The sequence below is a fragment of the Denticeps clupeoides genome, chromosome 1, assembly GCF_900700375.1.
Source record: "Denticeps clupeoides chromosome 1, fDenClu1.1, whole genome shotgun sequence".
In the NCBI taxonomy this organism is placed as follows: domain Eukaryota; kingdom Metazoa; phylum Chordata; class Actinopteri; order Clupeiformes; family Denticipitidae; genus Denticeps; species Denticeps clupeoides.
The window spans coordinates 29,916,291-29,934,853 of NC_041707.1; the positions used below are offsets into that span (position 1 = coordinate 29,916,291).

Here is an 18,563-nt window from a genome sequence, read left to right on the forward strand (position 1 = left end):
TCAGTGTCATATTGAAGCTATTAACCCTTCATGAAAAACAATATTTTTAAAAGGTAATATTAATTTTGAGACTGCACATGGATATCTATATTATCTATATATCTATATAAAAAAAGATAAAGTCAAACAAGCAAAAAAAATCAAAGATAAATTATGGCTGCTGATAACATGATTCAATTGAATCTAAACTATCAATCCCTAGCAATGGAGGTGACAATTAATCATGTGAATGCTGTGAGCCCCAATTAATTAACTGTTACACGATATTTAAAGATGTTGTTATGCTAACCACTCATAGTATCAGGTCAAAACTGGGGTGAGTGGGATTAGAAGTGTGGGTTAAGACATTCGTAAAAACCCGGAAAGACCCCAAAGTCGCAGGTTCAAACTCCACTTAGTACCAATGTGTGCCTGAGCAATACACTTAAATCTTGAGTATCTCCAGGGAGAAAATACTGATTGCAGGTTGCTCAAGATAAGGGCATAAATGTAAATGGAATAAATGTAATATGACTATAGCACAATTGTATGAGTATTGGGAAAGAGCAATAGGGATGAAAAGAAGTTTGGTTTTGCTGGGTTTTAGATGCTGCCATCCAGTATAAGAGGTCAGATAAGCAATCATTCTGGACACATGTACATCTGATGGCAGTAAAGAGGAGGAATTTGGTGTCATCTGCATAGCAGTGGTAAGATGTGAGGATATGCCCTCACCAAGTGATTAGGTGTAGAGGGAGGACAGGAGAGGGTCAAGTTCTGTACAGGGAGTGCAGAATTATGAGGGACACCAGTAGGGAGCTTAAGAGGAGCAGATGTGGTCCCCTTCCACATCACCTGATCCTCAAGATAGAAAGCTATCCATTGCCATGTCAAGCCACTTATTCCCAAAATCCTAAACATGATCAAAAGTCTCTAGTGGTTGACTGATTTTTGAATTCCAAATGTCTTTCAATTGAAATTGATATAATGGTTATCAGTTGTGGAAAAATGACATTACACCATCTGATACACTGCCATTAGGAGCAAATTATTAACGTAGCAATAAAACAAATGTCTGTTTTGCTCCAGCCTAAAGAAAATTTAAGAGCTTTTCCTAAATGTATTTTACAGTGAATGTTGACGGAACCCTTTGACGGAACGGTATTATGCACAAACAAGTAGAACAACAGCTACTCAATTCTGTCAGTGTCTGGCACATGGCACCACTGCAGGCCATTGAACAAATAATTGGAGAAATGGTTCTTTATCACATTGATGTGTCAAAACTAACTCCAACTGAAATGCAGGCCCCTGTGCAAAACCTCAGGTGCCAGGCCCTAAAAGAAACCCATATATTGAGGCTTTCATTTAATAATTAGCAGAAGACACTGGACAGTAAACACATTCAGCCTTTCAGAACTCTCACAACTTGTGCAGATACACACAAGTTTAGAAACATATCAAATTAAGATCTTAGTGAATAAGTAGGCAAGACAGGGCCAAATGAAACCCAAATTCCCAGGCTTAGTAATTTTGAGGGAAGAAAGTAATCAAAACACATGCACTGGATGACTGAATGAAAAGAATGTGCAAATTGGAACAGTTTTAGCATCACATGCTAACTGAAGTCTTGTACAATCAGTCCTGTGTTCAAAAAACATATTGCCACACAGGCTGTGGCTCTGAATAAAATCTCAGTGACACGAAAATCCAAAATCGAAAAAGTAATAAGGCTATTTGAGTTTTTTTTTTTTTTTTTGAAAAGGACATTACATTCACAGCCTGTTTCATGGCAAATTACACATAAGTTTTTGAGTGAGCAAAGTATGATGGTGGTCCTAAATTGACCACATGTTCTTCAAAACCAAACATACTTAAAAGAATGAACAATTAATAAATGGTGTTCTACGGTAATTAGTCTAACAAGTAACCAAAAAAAAGTGATGAATATCTGAAATCACAAACAGGCTGAGACTATTGGAGGAGTGATTATCAGTTTTTGACTTTGCACAGTTCATCCTCCAATGAATGATTAAAAGAACAGTTAACTTCTCGGCTTTTGTTACATAAAATCAGCAATCCAGAGGTCACTAATAGCTTTTTTACTGCTCTGGTGTTCGTGCAGCTTGCATTTGTACTGACTTGAGAGGCCAGTGGGACCCGGGTGACAACACTGCATCCAATTCACAAACCACGTCTGCCACCACTATTTTGTTTTTCCCCTCACTTGTGCTGCCCAGCTCTAATGTACCACAAGATTTTGTGCCGATACAGAGCATATTTTGTGGCACCAGCACCATTTTTTGTTTCTAATGAATAAACACTGCATGGATTAAACGCACACTACTGGTAAATAATTTCAAAGTGGCACTAGTGTAAGATCAAAAAAAAAATAAAGAGGTATAAGTATAACATGGTCCTGAGGATGCCTTTCAGCTTACAAAAAGGGTCCAAATCCCACTTACTACCATTGTGTCCCTGAGCAAGACACTTAACCCTAGGTTGCTCCAGGGGGGAGACTGTCCCTGTAACTACTGATTGTAAGTTGCTCTGGATAAGGGCGTCTGATAAATGCTGTAAACGTAAATGTTACAAACAAAACCCATGCTTAGCGTGTAGTGCTGCATTTAGTGCCCTCATAAGCACATGCTATTTTGGGAATCAAAAAAAAAAAACTAAAAAAAAAAAAAACTAACCTAAACCTAAACTAAAATCCTAAACAAATGTCAACCTGACCAACTGATCTGGGAGTGAATCAGAATCTGCAAATGGTAGCATGAAGCCTTTCCTTATGCAAAAGGAGGCCTGGAGGATCCAGGCTTAAATAAATGTTATGATGAGGCTGTAATTTCATTTGCGTGAGTAATTGCACCTGCAGATGAAGACCTGTTCCTCCTTTTCAGAGTAAGTGGGGAGGGTGGTAAAATATTTAGGTTTATTGGATCTATTTGAAAGGAACTCAACAGGAAGGCAATCACTATTCCTCGTCTGGAATGTATAACCTCAGCGGTCCTTGTAGGGAATGAAGACTGGAGTGAAACAAACATTAAGGAAAAATGATTTAAAAAAAGTAAAAAATTTCCCAAATACTCCCAGTACAGTGGAGGACACAGTCATTTCTGGTAAAGAGATGATGGCCAGCATTTTTGCTTTTGGCCTGAGAAACACACAGTGCACCCCTAAAACCACACCACTATTTGGAGAAAAGGACCAGATGTGCAACATCCTTCTCACATCTGAGCAAGAGACCCAAGGATTCAGCTCCAGTCCTGAAAATTAAGCCATACTATATACATGGAAGGACAAAATGTGTAGCTTAGTGCATAAATTACTTGTACTGAAACAGTGTTAACCACACCTTAATAAATAAAGCCAATTAACTTTTCTATCAACAGTATGAGCAAATAACTTAATGGTACCACAGAACCAGATAAAGGCAGCACTGTGGGCGTGAGAACAGGGAGAGGGGGGGGGGTGTCATTACAGCTCATGATAAAGAGTTTGCACAATTCAGCCGGTCTGTATGTGCATGTTGTCATGCCAGTTTCTGAGCATGTTGGACAGCATAAACATTAGTCGTGCCCTTCTCCATTCAGCACTGCTACAGAGCTCCGAGGGGCTTTAGCAAAGCTCACACGGCGCAGGAAATGAGCAGAGCGGAGACAATGACACAGAGATTAGTAATCGCTTGACTCCGGTGTTAACGCCGCCAGTAGTGCAGTCACTCAGGCTGGAATGTAGCACACATTACAATACTGACACACGTTCCTGAAGGAGGGAGGGATGGAGAGAAGGATTCAAACAGGGAGAGGCACTTCCCTACAACTTCCCACCTCTTTCTCAGGTGAAGCCTTTCATTGGATTTATAGCATCTGACATCACTGAAGCAAATAAAAGGGTTGTTGCCTGAAGGCCAGGAGAGACAAAGAGGGAGGGGAAAAAAAAAAAAAAAAAAAAACTCCACCTGCCTACGTCTTTCGTTTATACCAACCTCACCTACTGCAGGTAACCAAATCACACCCGATCCGGGACTGCGGTTTGCGCCGAGGAGCAGGAGACTCTAAACTACATAGTGAGAGAGCGTAAATCATAACCACAAAGCGATCAGTCTGAAGCAGGGGTAAGTTGTTGTTTTTTTTTTTTTTTTTTTTTTTTTTTTTTTAAATCATACTACGTACATACTAACAATAAAGTTGAAAGCATAATCCAAGCTTGTAAACTGTAATTCTTATTTTGTCCTTAATTACCTTACAAAAGAAGGAGAACCCTGACTGTTGAGAATGTTTTTTAAACCAGCCAAATTTATCTGTCGATAATACACTATAATGACCTGAAACCTGTTACTATCATAACCTAAAGCATTTTAGCCACATTTGTTTCTGCATTTTCTCAGAGCGTATGTGTTTGATATAGTGATTGTAATTTTTGGGTGTGTGCGCGTTCTTCAGCCACCAACAAGCCTGGTCATGTCAAGAGTAACAGCGCCAAACAACACGAGTGTCTGTCCAAGTCTGTGTTCCTGACACGGCCCTGTGGGTGTCGTGCACTGACACGGTGCAACAGAAACCAAAGTAAGAACCTGAGAAATCCGTCTGCATCACCGGTCATGGCATAAGCACTGATTCAGACAGGTCTGTCCATGACTATGCCATAGAAAGGCTTCTGAAGGGGACTTTTGTTGTTGTTGTTGTTGTTTAATTTCACCAAATTGCTGGCAGTTGCATTTGTAGGTCTTGGTTAATTTGTTCTCGTAAGAGGAGCATTTCCTAAACCTGATCCCCATAGCTGAAGGGGTAAAGGTGCACCTCCTTTTCCTGGTCTTACACAGTCTAAAAGGAATGCTGTCGTGTCCTTGCTCCAACCTCCTGTTGCTGCTAAAGTGCAGTTAAACCTTTATTGGCCAACAAAACATGTTTTCTGTAGTGCCTTACAAATTTAAAGTGTGAGTGTTTCAAGTCACGAACACAGACCCTGTGCAGGCGATCCTGTAATGGGACTTAATTAGGGGGCTGGGACGAAAAGTTTGGACTGTCCACCTGACATGCCAACCGTGATGAAGTCTGCATTAACAACTCCACTTTAACTAATGAGACTAAATTACTCTGGCTATTATGAATTTTAAGTATCCCTTTTCACTTGAGTCTCCAGAAATAGTGCAGTGATACGCAAAAGGAAAGTGATCCACATACTCACTGCTGTTTGCCAACCGACGATTACATCTGACATGCGCCTGTAAGTTAGGCCACACTTCAGCAGATCATGCATATCAAATTTCATAAATTTGAGGGTCTGGATGTTCAGCTATAATGCAATCTGATGGAACAAGGCATGGCTTGGTATGCCTGAACTAATAGAGCTGGACCATATCTCAGCAAAGTTGAAGAAAGTCATGAATATGTTGCAATCCAGAACCCATATCTCTGAAATGAAGATTATTTTCTGAGAAAAATAAATAGTATGTGACCTCATTAATTTCTATATAGAAAGAATGTCTATGTGGCTTCAAAACTAAACATCTGTTTTAAGATCATAATGGCTCGGTTGAAAACAGGTGTGGATTTAAACAAAAACTTCACACAACAGACTTGGCCGAGGTGGAGTCTGACATCTGGAATTGGAAAGCTGCATGAATGAAAACAACATATCCCCCTATTGTTTTGTCCAATTTGACAGTCAACTCTGATTTACGGTGTGTCACTGACCAATAAAGGCCTTGGACAAAAACTGGGTCCTTAGGGCACATGTCTGAAGTATTGGTTCTAGTGTTTTGTGTCATTATAGGAATAACATGTTTTGATGTGACTATTCCTTTCAGTTTAAGTGCACCTCCACCGCCAACGGGAATTAAAACCAGGATGCCCCTGAAAACCATGTTCTACCGCAAACCTTCTTCAGCCTGCCGGCCCATGGGCCAGTTAAGGCGCCGGAATGTTCCGTCGGTCCACATGATTAGCCTCCCTCTGGGAGACTTCCGCCATGTATCCCACATCGGATCAGACCCTCACAAAGGGAACTTTGGAGATCTATCATTCCTCAAGAGAGGCCACAGTCTCCTGCTGCAGAGCTCTCAGAGTGAGCAGAACCTCTTCCTGGCCTGCTCACCACCTCCAAAACCTCCTCGCCTCAACCTGGAGCAACCAGAGGCCCTGAGCAGATCTCGGTGGGAAAACGAGCATCGGCCGTCAAAAGAGAGGCGAAAAAAGTGCAGCTCCCTGCCACTGCTGGACTGTGAAGAGGAAGAGGAAAGGGACGAGGAAAGGTCGGGACAGTCAGGGTCAGAACAAGCCAGCATGAGCTTCAGTCCAGATGGGGGCAGCCTCAGCTCTGGTAGGGACTCCACCCAGACCACCTCAGAGGAACCACATTCGGACGAGGGTGAATCAGGCTTCTTCTTTAATCTGGACCTGGGCCCATCAATACTGCATGATGTACTTCAGGTCATGGAGAACTGTCACCGATAAGACTTAATATATCTGTATGACTTTACATTATTCTGGTCATGCTGGCTCTGCTGGTGAAATGAATATGAATAAGTGGTATGGAGAGCCTACCACAATTCTCTAAGGTGTGGAGGATATCAGCCTGGCCAGTAGAAAAAACATGAACACTGTTTGGATTTTGTGCAGATAATTTCCTTCTTCAAGGTTAAGCAATCAATTTTTTGCATTCATTTTTATCAGCCTATAGTAACAATTTTTTCTTTGCTGAACAAATTAATATGAATGTGGTGATGGTTAGGGATTAATACAGCAGTTTTCATCTAATTGGATGACTAAAGATAAGACAGATGCAAAGTTCAATGAAGACTCATGAGGTAAATAATTAAGCAGCTTTTTATTGTTACTCCAAAGTGTAAAGTCAAGGACTGGGCAGAACTTGTAGTGAACTATATTTGTGCCATTTAAATCCCCTTAAAATCACACTCTCATATGCTTACACACATTCAATTTGGACACTTTTCCAAGCAGAACTGAGAACAGATCGGTCCTCAGACTCCACAGCATCATTAACTGGGGCAATAAGACAATAAATATTCTCTGCATATATTCTGGCTGACAATTACAGTCTTTAAAAATCACACTAGAGGCTCAACAATTCTGTCTGTATTCGTGTGTTCGAGCATAAAGGACAGCAGTCTGATTCACACCACGGCTGAATGAAAACAACCCCAGGCTTTGCGTTTAATGGAGCCAGGGCCACTGGAGTGCAGCCCAAGCGAGGTTACAGGCCCAAGCTCCGAATACGCCAGGCACTGCTGTTTTCTAGGCAGTAAATCTCTGCCATGGCCATAACAAGCAAAAGGGGCAACGAGGCAGAGGGTAATGCGATACTTCCACATGTGCCGGGTTGTTGGGCCAGTGACCACGGCCACTCATTAGCAGCAGGGCTTCAGATGAGGGTTTAAACACAGCCTGCTGAACAAACAGAGACCAATGTGGAGGCCAAGGCTTAGCCTGCCCGGATGATCTAGACTGAGGACCAGCAGGACGACAATGGGCATGGGAAGAAGACCAAGGACATGCAGAAAGTAAATAGGTAGAAACTAAAACCTGTTTAGAATTGACAAGAGTGCAGTGCTAAAAATTTCTGCATTTAGCTCACCATAGCAGATAAGCGCTTTGAGGGCGGAAATAGACTGCAAGGGCTATGCTGACCCATAAAATGAGAGCTGACCTACATTTGATGTTTGAGAGCTTGGTCAAGTCAAAGCAAATATTATGCAAATAATCATGTAAATGTAATGCAATGCACCCACCTGACATTACACTGTAACATTCATAAAGGCCATGCATGTTAACATTGTTGTTAAAGTGATTGATTTTCAGGTACTTTGTTCCTGCTCATAAAAAACATACAGTTCCTAAATGTGGTACAGTCATATGCCACACCAACACCTAAACCAAGGACAGACAACACCCACAGAATGAGAATCACATCGGTGCCAGTCACAAGGTACAGCTAAGGCTATCAAAATGAATCTCAAGACTCAATCATATGAAATGACATAATGTTTGACTTTCCAGCAAGGCCAGTGCTTCAAGATTTGGTCCATTGTTGAATTAACAATAGCATTCAAACAAACAATTTGTTTGAGGTCATATGATGCAAAATGTGTGTACAATAAAAGAAACTGATTTCTTTTGTAATAATGTCTGAGAGGTTTTGATCTTTAGTGGTTTATGCTAGGTAAGCACTACAGAATGAAAAACACACAATTTCTACATAAAAACATTTATGCATAAACTGTACAGACTCGCAACCATAAATTATGGTGATAATTATCCTCATGTACAGTTTCAAGATGAGCCATGTGTTTTGTCATACTGTTTTCTAAAGACAAATCCAGTGGTCTGATGCACGAAGGCATGATTGCTAAAAAAAATTGACAACATGCTAAAATGAACATTATTGTCTCCATTGTTTTTTCACCCTCACAAGCTATGAAGTTTCTTAAAATTCCCACTTAAAATCACTGATGTTAATGACATCTAATTAACTTTAACAGTTTAGAATTTCCCTCATCTCCCTGCTGTTTATGATTTGCCACTTTATTTCAACATCTTCCATGCAGAAACAATTCAGAGATTCCACTCAGTAATATTTACAATTAAGTTTACATGATGGTAGTAGCCTAGTGGGGAAAAAAACTCACCTTTGTACCAGGAGTTACAGGTTAATACCACAAACCCCACTTAATACCAGAGCAAGACACTTAAACATGAGTTGCTCCAGTGGGACAGTTCCTGGTTGTAAGTTGCTATGGATAAAGGTGCCTGTTAAATGCCATAAATGTTAATATTATGATCCTGATATCAATGCCTGTTATACTATCTCTGTATCTCTCTTTAAGGAGTACTTGTGATTTTTATCAATGATGTGTTGTCAACATCTGTTATCTTTATTTATTTTTTTGTATTTATATTTACTTTTAATTATTCTTATTTTGAGCAATTCAGAAAATGCTCTTCCCATCCTGCTTTACAAAATCAAGCAGCAATTGACAGCATCTTGATCCAATGCCACTGAGCACTGGTATCATGCCAATAGTTAAATTCCTAACTACTACCATCTTACAGACTCCTGACAAGGCCCAAATACTCTCTGAACTACAAGTAGGATCAGCCCCATCCTTCAAGACTACAAAAGAAAACAGAGAAGATACCCCCACCACCTCCCCTTCAGATTTCCACAGCAATCACATACAAACATACTTTCCTTTCGTACCACCACAGCCTGTCCTGAGGACTCATATAATGTTGTGGGCCACGAGTGGGCAAAGTCTCACGGCTGTTGTGAGAAGAAGTAATTGGAAGATGAATTATCTTGGCAAGAATGTGGAGTACCCCCCCTACTCCAATCCCAGGACATCTGGTACAGATTTTCCTCTTCACACGAAAAAATTTGAGTTTTGTGTAATTTTTTAAAGAAAATTATTATGGAAAGCACCAAATTGTAACTGCGTGGTAGCCCAACCAAATGCAACTGATAATATGAAACTGAAGTACATGGCTGTCTGATGAGTAAAAGCTTCAGTCTATAAAAGTGAAAGATTCTTAAAACGTTTCAAATTTAAGTAGGTAAACTGCAGAAGTTAACAATACTTGATGTACTGCCAGATTTTAATTATTTATTTGTTTGTTTGTTTGTTTGTTTATTTATTTATTTTAAAGGCCACAACAGAGAAAACCTCCCATTATGAAGAGGCTCCACATTCATTCAATCAATCAAAACCTACAGGGCTTGGTTGCATTAAGCCCCCTATGGGCAGTCAAAAACAACATCCTGCTCTTTTCCACACCCAAGCGAATCTTGGTTAAATGCCCCTCCAGACCCCCGGCGGGTGGCAAGCTACAACAGATGTTGACTGGCCAATCCGCTGCATCGGCGCTGTCATCACCTTGCAGCCTTCCTAGAGCAAGGGCTTTCAGTAATGAGGGCAGGTTCTGCCCATACTTCCAAACTCAGTCAGAATCATATTCAATCTGAACAACTCTATATATATCACTCACTCACACACACACACACACACACACACACACACACACACACACATATATATATATATATCTGCCCCAGGCAGGTATAACTGTTATCAATGAGTAAAACCCACCAAATCATTAATTGGTTAAAATGTTCATGTTACAAACTGACTATTCATGTGTTTATGCATATGATAATTATTATCCAATCATTATTAAAATACTCTCCAAACCCTCAGCAAACAAATATAAAAATATTTCTAAATTTGACACTCCTGTTCCTATGTCCTATAGTTGAGTTGCTTGGACTGTTTCCATATTGAAAGTATGGCTTTTTGGCATCAAATCATCCATGAAAACCACTTGTTTGGACAGAAGATGGGTGTGCCTGGGTCCCTGAGTGCCTGAGTTGATGGCACTTCTGGACATTTTCCGGTTTTTATGCATAATAAGCATCATGTGTTTTCATTCAGTTTCCTTGGCCAACTTCTGTATCCATGTTTACCCATTTCTTTGTGCTTCCTCAAAAATACTTGAACAGCACATGTTGAAATGTCAATCTGCTTTGAAATCTTAAATTGGGACAGACCTTGATGAATTATAACTACTTTGAGTCTTGTTGTTGTTTCAGTCTTGCCATCCTCCTACACAGCAGTTTCTGTTTTATCAAATAACTTCAACCTGCATATGAAATTGGTGATCATTAGCTGCTTAGGCAGATCAAAAACAATTCTAAAACCCTGAAAAGGATAACATGGAGTACATGTTCGAGGAAAACAGGATGTCTGGTCACCTTAATTGGGACTTGTCTCTCTTCTTCGTGCTGGCCATTATTGATTAAAATGGTGCGAAGGGGACAGCAGTGTTGTTGTGCATGGGAAATACTGCCACCACCAGGTGTTGTAGAACATGAAGTATTTTTGGGTGATTTCTGCAAAAATTATGCAATAGGACAGAAAAATTGTAGTTTTGCAAAAATATTCAGTAAATTGCTGATTTGGGAAGATTCATAAATAAAATTTAATTACCTCACTCAATTTATTGCTGCCCTCTAAAGTGATGAACAAAATACAGAAGGAAAAAATATTAATGCGGAGCTGAAGGCGCACTTAAATGAGAGACAAAGGCCTGTAGCTTAGGCTCCGCATTCTGACACAAATAACAGTTATGCTTGTGTGGGTCTACAAGTTTTATATTTAACAACGCATATTCCTAATGATGGAAGTGAAGGATTTGTTGACTGCAGGCCTCCTTGGCTTACCTGAGGATAACAGTACAAGCTATCTATGATATATGTCACTGTTCATCATTTTAAAAAATGGATGCACATTAAAACAGACCTATAAAACACTCAAGTCCAGGTTTTTCATTAAGAGACACGTCTCTTTGTCTCTCATACAGTTCCCATGACACGTCTGTGCAGGAGGTGTCAGAGCAGAGTGCTTAGCCCATCTGCTGTATGTGTCCAACAGGACCAATAAATCATTAGGTCCAAGGGTTGCAGCACGTCTGTCCTGACCTTTGTCCTGCAGTGAGCCACACTAGTTGTGCTCAGGCTCAGCCCAGTATCTGTTGCAGGGGCTGGGGAGTCCAGATGTAACCAGTCCTTGGTCCCTGGAAAAAGGCTGGAATAAGGGTGAGGTAATGTTCATGTTCACTCACATCCCAGATGCAGTGGTCTCATTACTCTAAAGAGTAATGGTGGTGGTTGGCGTGTTTATATTATTTTAAGAAATTGAAAACTGCCCCTCACTGCTACTACAGGGATCATGCCTGAGGTCACATTGGGTGGTTACAACACCCAGAGACCCTCAGAATGGACTTCTTAAATAGTTTCAGATGGACCACTCCCAACTCTCCATTCCCCAGAAATATATGACTTAAGTCACTAATATACAAATGTTTTTTCTTTATTTCAAATTGTATGAGACGCCCCTGGATTCATCTATGACTTAAAATCACACAGCACAGGGACAATTTGATCAATTCAAGGCCCTGTGCCGACCAACATCCGGAGCTCTGCTGGGGAGTGGGTACATGCACGGGCTGGGAGAACTGCCTCTCGTGCCAGTCACAAATTATGCCTTTCTGGTTCTTCACCGCTCGGGTTGGTTCCGATCCTTCCAGAGCATTCCACAAGTCTCCAGGGTAATCTTATAATAAGAGACCGGCGGTGCGTTCAAATGAACGTGAAACGTGTGGAAGTCGCTTCCAAGCCAAACAAACCAAAGCCGCCTTTGCTCAAACACTTTGCTCAATCAACCTCAACAAGAGGAAAAGAGTCGGTTGATATTTGCGTGACAAATGTGAAACCAAAAAAAAAAGAATTTGACTTCTCTTGATCGACACTTTGTTTGCGAATGCAGTGTTAAGTTCGCAGGCCTTACGCATAGGACTTCGGTAACATACATCTGTAATTCTGAAGCTTGGAGAGATGCAGTGTCTGAGGAGACGACGGAAGATGTATTCTACCACATGGTAAGTGGTTGATAGTATAACGTTCACTAGTTTGCCAATTCCATTTCTTGAAAGTAGTGCTGATAATGTAAATGTATGTCCAGTTTGGAAGTGGACAAGAAGTTAACCCTTGTAAACAGAGGGTACATAGAATGGTGTGATACAGAGAGTTAAAAAAAAAAAAAAAAAAAAAAGAGGAGATGGGCAGAGTTTGTAGTTTCACCTCTCTACTCTCTCTATTTCTGTAAAGTAAGATGATGTCACAATAGCAAACAGTCCCCATTAGCTACAGAACAGCACAGGTTATGGCCTTACCTGAGTATATGTGAACAACCCGATGTTGGCTGCACTGTTTGGAGGTGGGGCAGGAGCTTCAGGCTGCCCTTCTAACCAAGAAATCTTCAGAGGGTTTCCAATCAAGCCACTCTCATTCCGGAATGCCAGATCCTGAGATGCAGAACATCACAAAAATAAATACATTTAAATATATGAACCCAATTACACAAAACATCACAATTCAGTTCCAGTTCCAGTGTTTATTATTAGGTAAACTGTCTTGATTACTTTCTCATTTTATTACAGTTGACACAAATATGTGCTGCACTACTTTATCCTGCTATTCAGCAGCCAGCACTGTCTACATGGTTGCCATCTTATTTCACACCATTCATCTTTAAGAGACACACAACAGGCATTTGTGTCAGCTTGCCATAAAATGTTATGCATCTGTAAACCAACATATATACTGTTTACACACAACAGCCTCGCAAATTAGTCAATTGTTGTCACACACACCATATTTTAAACACGCTCTTGTTGTCCAATGACTTGTGACAGCCCACATGTGTGGCGAGCTTCAGCTAACCCCAGCAAAGCCCAAAGCTGCCGAAGGCCACAGACAGCTCCTAAAGGAGACCAGACTGAGATCCTCTGGCCCTGCAGGATGACTGGGATGTTCTCTGAAGGAAAAACCGCACAGGCCTCTAGAGCCCACAACAGAACCCCACAAGAAGGCTGGCAAAAGACAGACAGCGCTGAACAATGGGACAGCTCTGGTACCCATTAGATACTCTGCAAAGTGCTCCTGCAGTCAAAGAGGCACTCGTGTGTCCAAAAGAAAACCGTAACATAGTTTTAAAACATGACTAGGCATTACTTACTGCCCAATTCTGTTTATGCAGTCTTTAAAACATTGCAAATCGAAATGTAAAAAATAAAATGTCACTTACAGCGGCTTTAGCAGTTGCAAACTCAACCACTGCACTTCCTTTCTTCTTGCTTGATACCAAGACATTGAGAACTTCACCATACTGGAAAAGAAACAGAATAACCTTTCAAAATCACAAAAAACCTTTCAAAATGATTGGACAGGTTTCATGACTGGAACATGGTCAGTGACATGACTAATGTAGTTTCCCAGGCGTGGTGTGCATTATTAAGCCATTCTAGACTTATTGCTCTTTCAGCAAATTACAGCGGCTACTTAGTTAGGACAAATAGTCGGGACATTAAGTCCTACCAGCCCGTTAGAATAGAGTACTGATTCAGTCTGTGATAGAACAAACGGCAAGTTCTCAAATCAAATGTTCAAATCAAATCTTTAATTATGTAGTTTCAAAAGCACAACCCCAATATCACTGCAGTTCCAAACTTTAGTAAATCCCATGAGCAGCATCAACCTGTGAGAAGGTTCAGAGAGAGAAAGGGATCAGTCCCTGCCATGTCTGGGTCCTTTCAGAATAACGCTTTCACCAGCAGTGGGACCCTCTGGATTTCTTCACTCAGCTCGATTCAGCACAGTAGATGTGAGAACAGGCGATAAAGGCAGTCTTCAGTTTGGAGATGAAAAATTAGACGTGGCAGCCTTCCAGACGGCTGCCAGTACAACTTGGCGAAGGGAACCGAGGGAGGTGCAGTGCATTATGGGTCACTTTCTGACCCCATGCAGAGGGGGATATGGGGGTTTGAGTTCCTACTTGGACCAAACTACTGCTATAAAAACCAATCCCTCTCCCTGTGGGCCTCCCTCTGGATCACTGGTGGTTAGGTTGAGCTCAGTGAGAACAATGGCTAAAGTGTCACCCGACACAGAACGCGCCTGGGTCAATAGATGGTCACCTAGAATGTGTCCGTATGTGAAAGAACAGGAATGGAAATGTAATTCCCCGAAAAAGTGTGTTTCACCCAGTCTGTGGGAAACGGGACAGGAGAGGAATTCAACTGGACACTCAGGAGCAGAGCAACTTGGCAGGAGTGACAGTAAGGGGTCCCTACAGACCCTTATTTCATATATCCAAATATTTTTTGAAACTTTTCCCCCCAACAATGTCTCCACATAGGTCAGTTCACATCCAAAATATACACACTGTGCCTTTTTCCCAGCAAACTCTGCTCTGCTTAGCCCAGCATTACCTGTCATCCCATTCTTCACTTCCTTCCCATCACCCATCTGTCTATTTTGAGGTTTATTTTCACTCTGTGAACATCTAAAAAATATATATTAGAGAAAAAATTCTGTTAAAAAAAAAAAACTGTGACATGTCCACTCTGACAAAGTGCGTGCGGAGGATGGATTGAATCCCTGACCTTCCCGGAGAGCTGTTTACGTCACCAACACTTGGACGTGGCCTGTCCACATTCCAAACAAAACCTGTGGCGCACCCAATCACCCCAGGGCCAGGGGTGCAAGCAGAGAAGGTGCGGCGTTGCATGAGAAGAGCACATTTCCTAGCGACTCCCCTGGCACCGCTAAAATCCGCCGCACTACAAGGGGCACTAACAATGCCGTGCGGCGCTTTTAACAGGGCACTGCAGAGTCCCTCAGCACTTTCATTGCAACAAAAGTTAATGAAGCTTGCATGAGGGGGGAAAATTAAAACAGCACAACAAGCGTTTTAATGCCAGTGATGTCATGCGTCTCTCAAGTCTGCGCTGGACACCAGGCAGGTCTTGTTATGGGCGCGGGAGATGCATCAATTTTGGAAGTTTTTAAATAAATAAATCATTCTGACTTCTTTATTAAGGCAAAGATACTTGGGGTCACTCACCTTCTGAAGAAGACTGAAAATAAATTCTTGCGTGTAGCCGCCATTAGTGTCATCCTCCTTTTTACACTTCCATTTCAACTGAAAGAGGAAAATGCTGCAGTGAACTATACATAGAACCTTATATTGCATTATGACAGATCTTACGGAACAAAACTTCAGGCCATAGAGCTCCGGTCAACTGAATTCCAAGAATTTGTGGCCACGACAAGAATTTGAAATCATGGCCAAAACGTCTAAGCTTTCAGTTTGTGTGAGAAGACTGCCACAGTCTCTGATGACCCATCACCACATGCAAGATTTGTATTCAATTTATGTGCAATGCATGGAGAAAGCAGAAACAAAAGTCAACATGGGGGCCCTGGAGCCCTGACAGTCGTGACTCACTGATGCCTCACTAACGAACGTGTAAGGAAAACCAGACATAGGGGGACGCATCTGCCAGGACTAGAGAGTGCAAAAGAAACTTGGAAAGCGTTCACTGAAACCCAAGACTGAGAGACTGAGATGGGTCGGTAAAAGGGACTAAATGCCTCAACTCCACACTAATCTGGTTCATCAAGCTTGCACTAGATCCTGTTCTCATGTTTCACTTGGTTCATTTACTGAGGTACATAGTTCACCCACTTCAAGATCTGGCTCTGTTAACATTCAAAGAAAAATAGTTTTAGAGAATCACCTATCCTCCCCAAAAAGCTTTCTTGAGCCAATTATTTAAGAAAAATGCATTCTCCTCCCTCACAGCAGAGGCTCGTTTACCAAATGACAACCTTCATGTCCATTAATCTTATATCAGGGCAGACAAGGTCGCAGATGATGCCCAAGGCGTGTACTCCTACAGCCAAAATGAGTTTAGTATCTGATAATGGCATTCTAAACATCTCTTAAGAGGTTTTCAGGTTCCAGATAAGCCCCCTGGCCCCAGAATCCGACAGTCAACACTTTCACCCCAAACTCACAAATTGTATTCTTATTCATTGTGTGAAGAAGAATAGTTACTAAAGTGCAACGGGGCTATAAAGTATGTATGCATATTCCAGAGTCGCATGATGAAGATATTGTTTAGCAGTCGGGCCTTCAGGGACGATGTTGACAGAACCGTAGCTTGACTAGTTTTGTTTTCCCTGCGTCTGGTCATCAGACAGCTTTTCTCTTGGGAAAAACGAGTTAGAAAAATATTCTCAGAGAACAGCATGTAACGCAATAGCAGGGATTTGAAAAACTCTACACTGTTATTTATTTTTCTGAGAGCAGACATAAACAGCAAGAGACTCTTGGGGGAGTATATATATGGGACTTGATGGGTATCTGACATATTAATGAGATTAAATACATAAACACATTAGCTAACATCCCCCACATAATGTCTAGTAATAAGCCTAAATAGAGTCGTTTCCAAGAGGAAATATAATAACTCCCTGCTTTACTAAGTTACAGCTCTCTTGACAATAGTGCTAGACTGAAAAAGAGAAAGAGCCAGGAACTCCCAGGGAACACTCGTTTACAAGTTGGACTCGAAGGGATATGGTAGGAATAGCAGTGAACAAATTTTGCAAATGTCTAAAATCATATAAAATAATCAAATAAAGTCAAAAGTAGCATTCTAGCTCATTAGCATTCATATGTAAATACAGAAGATGTGTGTTTGCTTATAGGGTTACAAAACCAAATTTTGTTTTATGAATCCATATAGAACTCCATAAACAAAATAACACACCAAAGGACCAGGACAGAAAACTGTTCTGTGACATTCTAAAGTGAAAAATGAGAGGAAATTCTTACTTTTAATTTGGGGGTCCCACTGGCATTGCACTGTTGTTTCACACTGGTGTCTACAAAAAGACAGAAAATTAAATGACATTAAATCTGAAAAAGTCTGCTTTGCTTGGAGGGAAAATAATCATATAATTGCAGATTGACAGAATCGAATCTAGTAAATTAATGAAAGATTTGTTTAAATGGCCAAACGTCCAAAAACATGTAAACATTTCCAGTTTCTAGAAATGTTTTTGCAAATCTGCCACCTTTTTATCTCCCAAACGGAAATGGCCAGTAGGTCAAAATCAATCAAACTGACAGGGTGATGACAAAAACACCAGAGAAAACACTACATATCTAGATTCCGCAAGCATCCCAATGACATGATGGGTCAACATAGTGAGAAAAGATATAATTATATAATCCCTGAGGCGTCCCACACAGCTGCTATTAAAACCGCAGGTCTGCACCACTGCGCAAACATGGTCACTGAATCATCTGCTTTACAGCCTTCTCAAAAAGGAAACGATAGAAAAACTAATTGATGACACCTCTGTTAACAATATACAAGTCTTACCCAAAGCAGGTAAAGTCATAGTTCTGGTATTTCTGGAGAGGGATCTCCCACATGTGTTTGCAGACATTCACACATGTGATTATTCATGGGAAAAGCAGTCGAGACAATGTGTGCTGTGGTCTCATAAACGGCTGAAACATGTCAGAAATGTTAAATTACTCACGCAAGACAACAGAGGAAATCCACTGACAGAGGCTGCATCGATAGCGTAAGTGTGATGCCTTTGGTAAAATGTATGATGAGGCTCTGCGTGTGTGGCCAGCAATTGAAGACTCATTGTAAGTCAAATGGGAAGTGGTTACTCATTCACATAAACCATTTCAGAAACAGATTTCTGAAAGATAAAAATATAGTCTGTGCATGGGCTCTACTTTAAAGCCCGCTTAGGATTGTCTGGCACATTGCAAATTTTCTTACAGTATAAAATGACCAATTAATTTTACACTGGCAGGACAATGTTGGAAATAAGCACCATGTGCATTTGGCAGTGGAAGCAATTTTGCTACAGTGGAGCTGCAATTTATTAAATTGCTAATTTGATGCAATTTAAGTTGCAAATATGAATTTTAAAATAAACAGTTCAAAGATACTTGAACCTTCAATAAGTAATTTTGTTTGATCCCCAAATTCACATTAACTACACATGCTGTATATGATTCACACTAATAATCAGCTGGAAAAGTGGTTATCATGCATTTTTCACATCTTGCACCAGCAGGTATATGTCACTGCCTGTAAAGACATCATTATGACAGCAATCAGCCATGA

General features: G+C 40.9%; 2 protein-coding genes across 5 annotated transcripts in view; one reads left to right on the top strand and one right to left on the bottom strand.

Moving 5' to 3' along the window:
- The window catches only part of dnajc17 (DnaJ (Hsp40) homolog, subfamily C, member 17), a 65,773-nt gene that overhangs the window by 36,270 nt on the left and 10,940 nt on the right, over positions 1-18,563 (bottom strand). For 2 of the 3 annotated variants that reach the window (XM_028994069.1, XM_028993948.1), the window contains exons 7-10: positions 17,243-17,292; positions 15,464-15,541; positions 13,646-13,726; positions 12,732-12,863 (exon numbers count right to left, since the gene is read on the bottom strand). In XM_028994069.1, coding sequence (XP_028849902.1) covers positions 12,732-12,863; positions 13,646-13,726; positions 15,464-15,541; positions 17,243-17,292 — 341 coding nt within the window. Of the gene's footprint in view, positions 1-10,752; positions 10,891-10,987; positions 11,585-12,731; positions 12,864-13,645; positions 13,727-15,463; positions 15,542-17,242; positions 17,293-18,563 lie in introns of all 3 variants that reach the window. The other variant, XR_003751054.1, reaches the window with a different exon arrangement.
- On the top strand, positions 3,496-8,129 carry LOC114798436 (cdc42 effector protein 3). Of its 2 annotated transcripts, XM_028994194.1 has the most exons (3): positions 3,499-4,099; positions 4,428-4,550; positions 5,795-8,129. In XM_028994194.1, exon 3 carries the CDS (start codon positions 5,835-5,837, stop codon positions 6,438-6,440), a length of 606 nt encoding a protein of 201 aa, XP_028850027.1. In that variant the 5' UTR covers positions 3,499-4,099; positions 4,428-4,550; positions 5,795-5,834; the 3' UTR covers positions 6,441-8,129. The 2 variants fall into 2 exon arrangements, with proteins under 2 accessions (XP_028850109.1, XP_028850027.1); XM_028994276.1 differs by lacking the exon at positions 4,428-4,550 and having other exon boundaries at positions 3,496-4,099.

Coding starts and splice junctions, on each gene's coding strand:
- LOC114798436 (XM_028994276.1), top strand. CDS start 5,835: ATGCCCCTGAAAACCATGTTCTACCGCAAACCTTCTTCAGCCTGCCGG.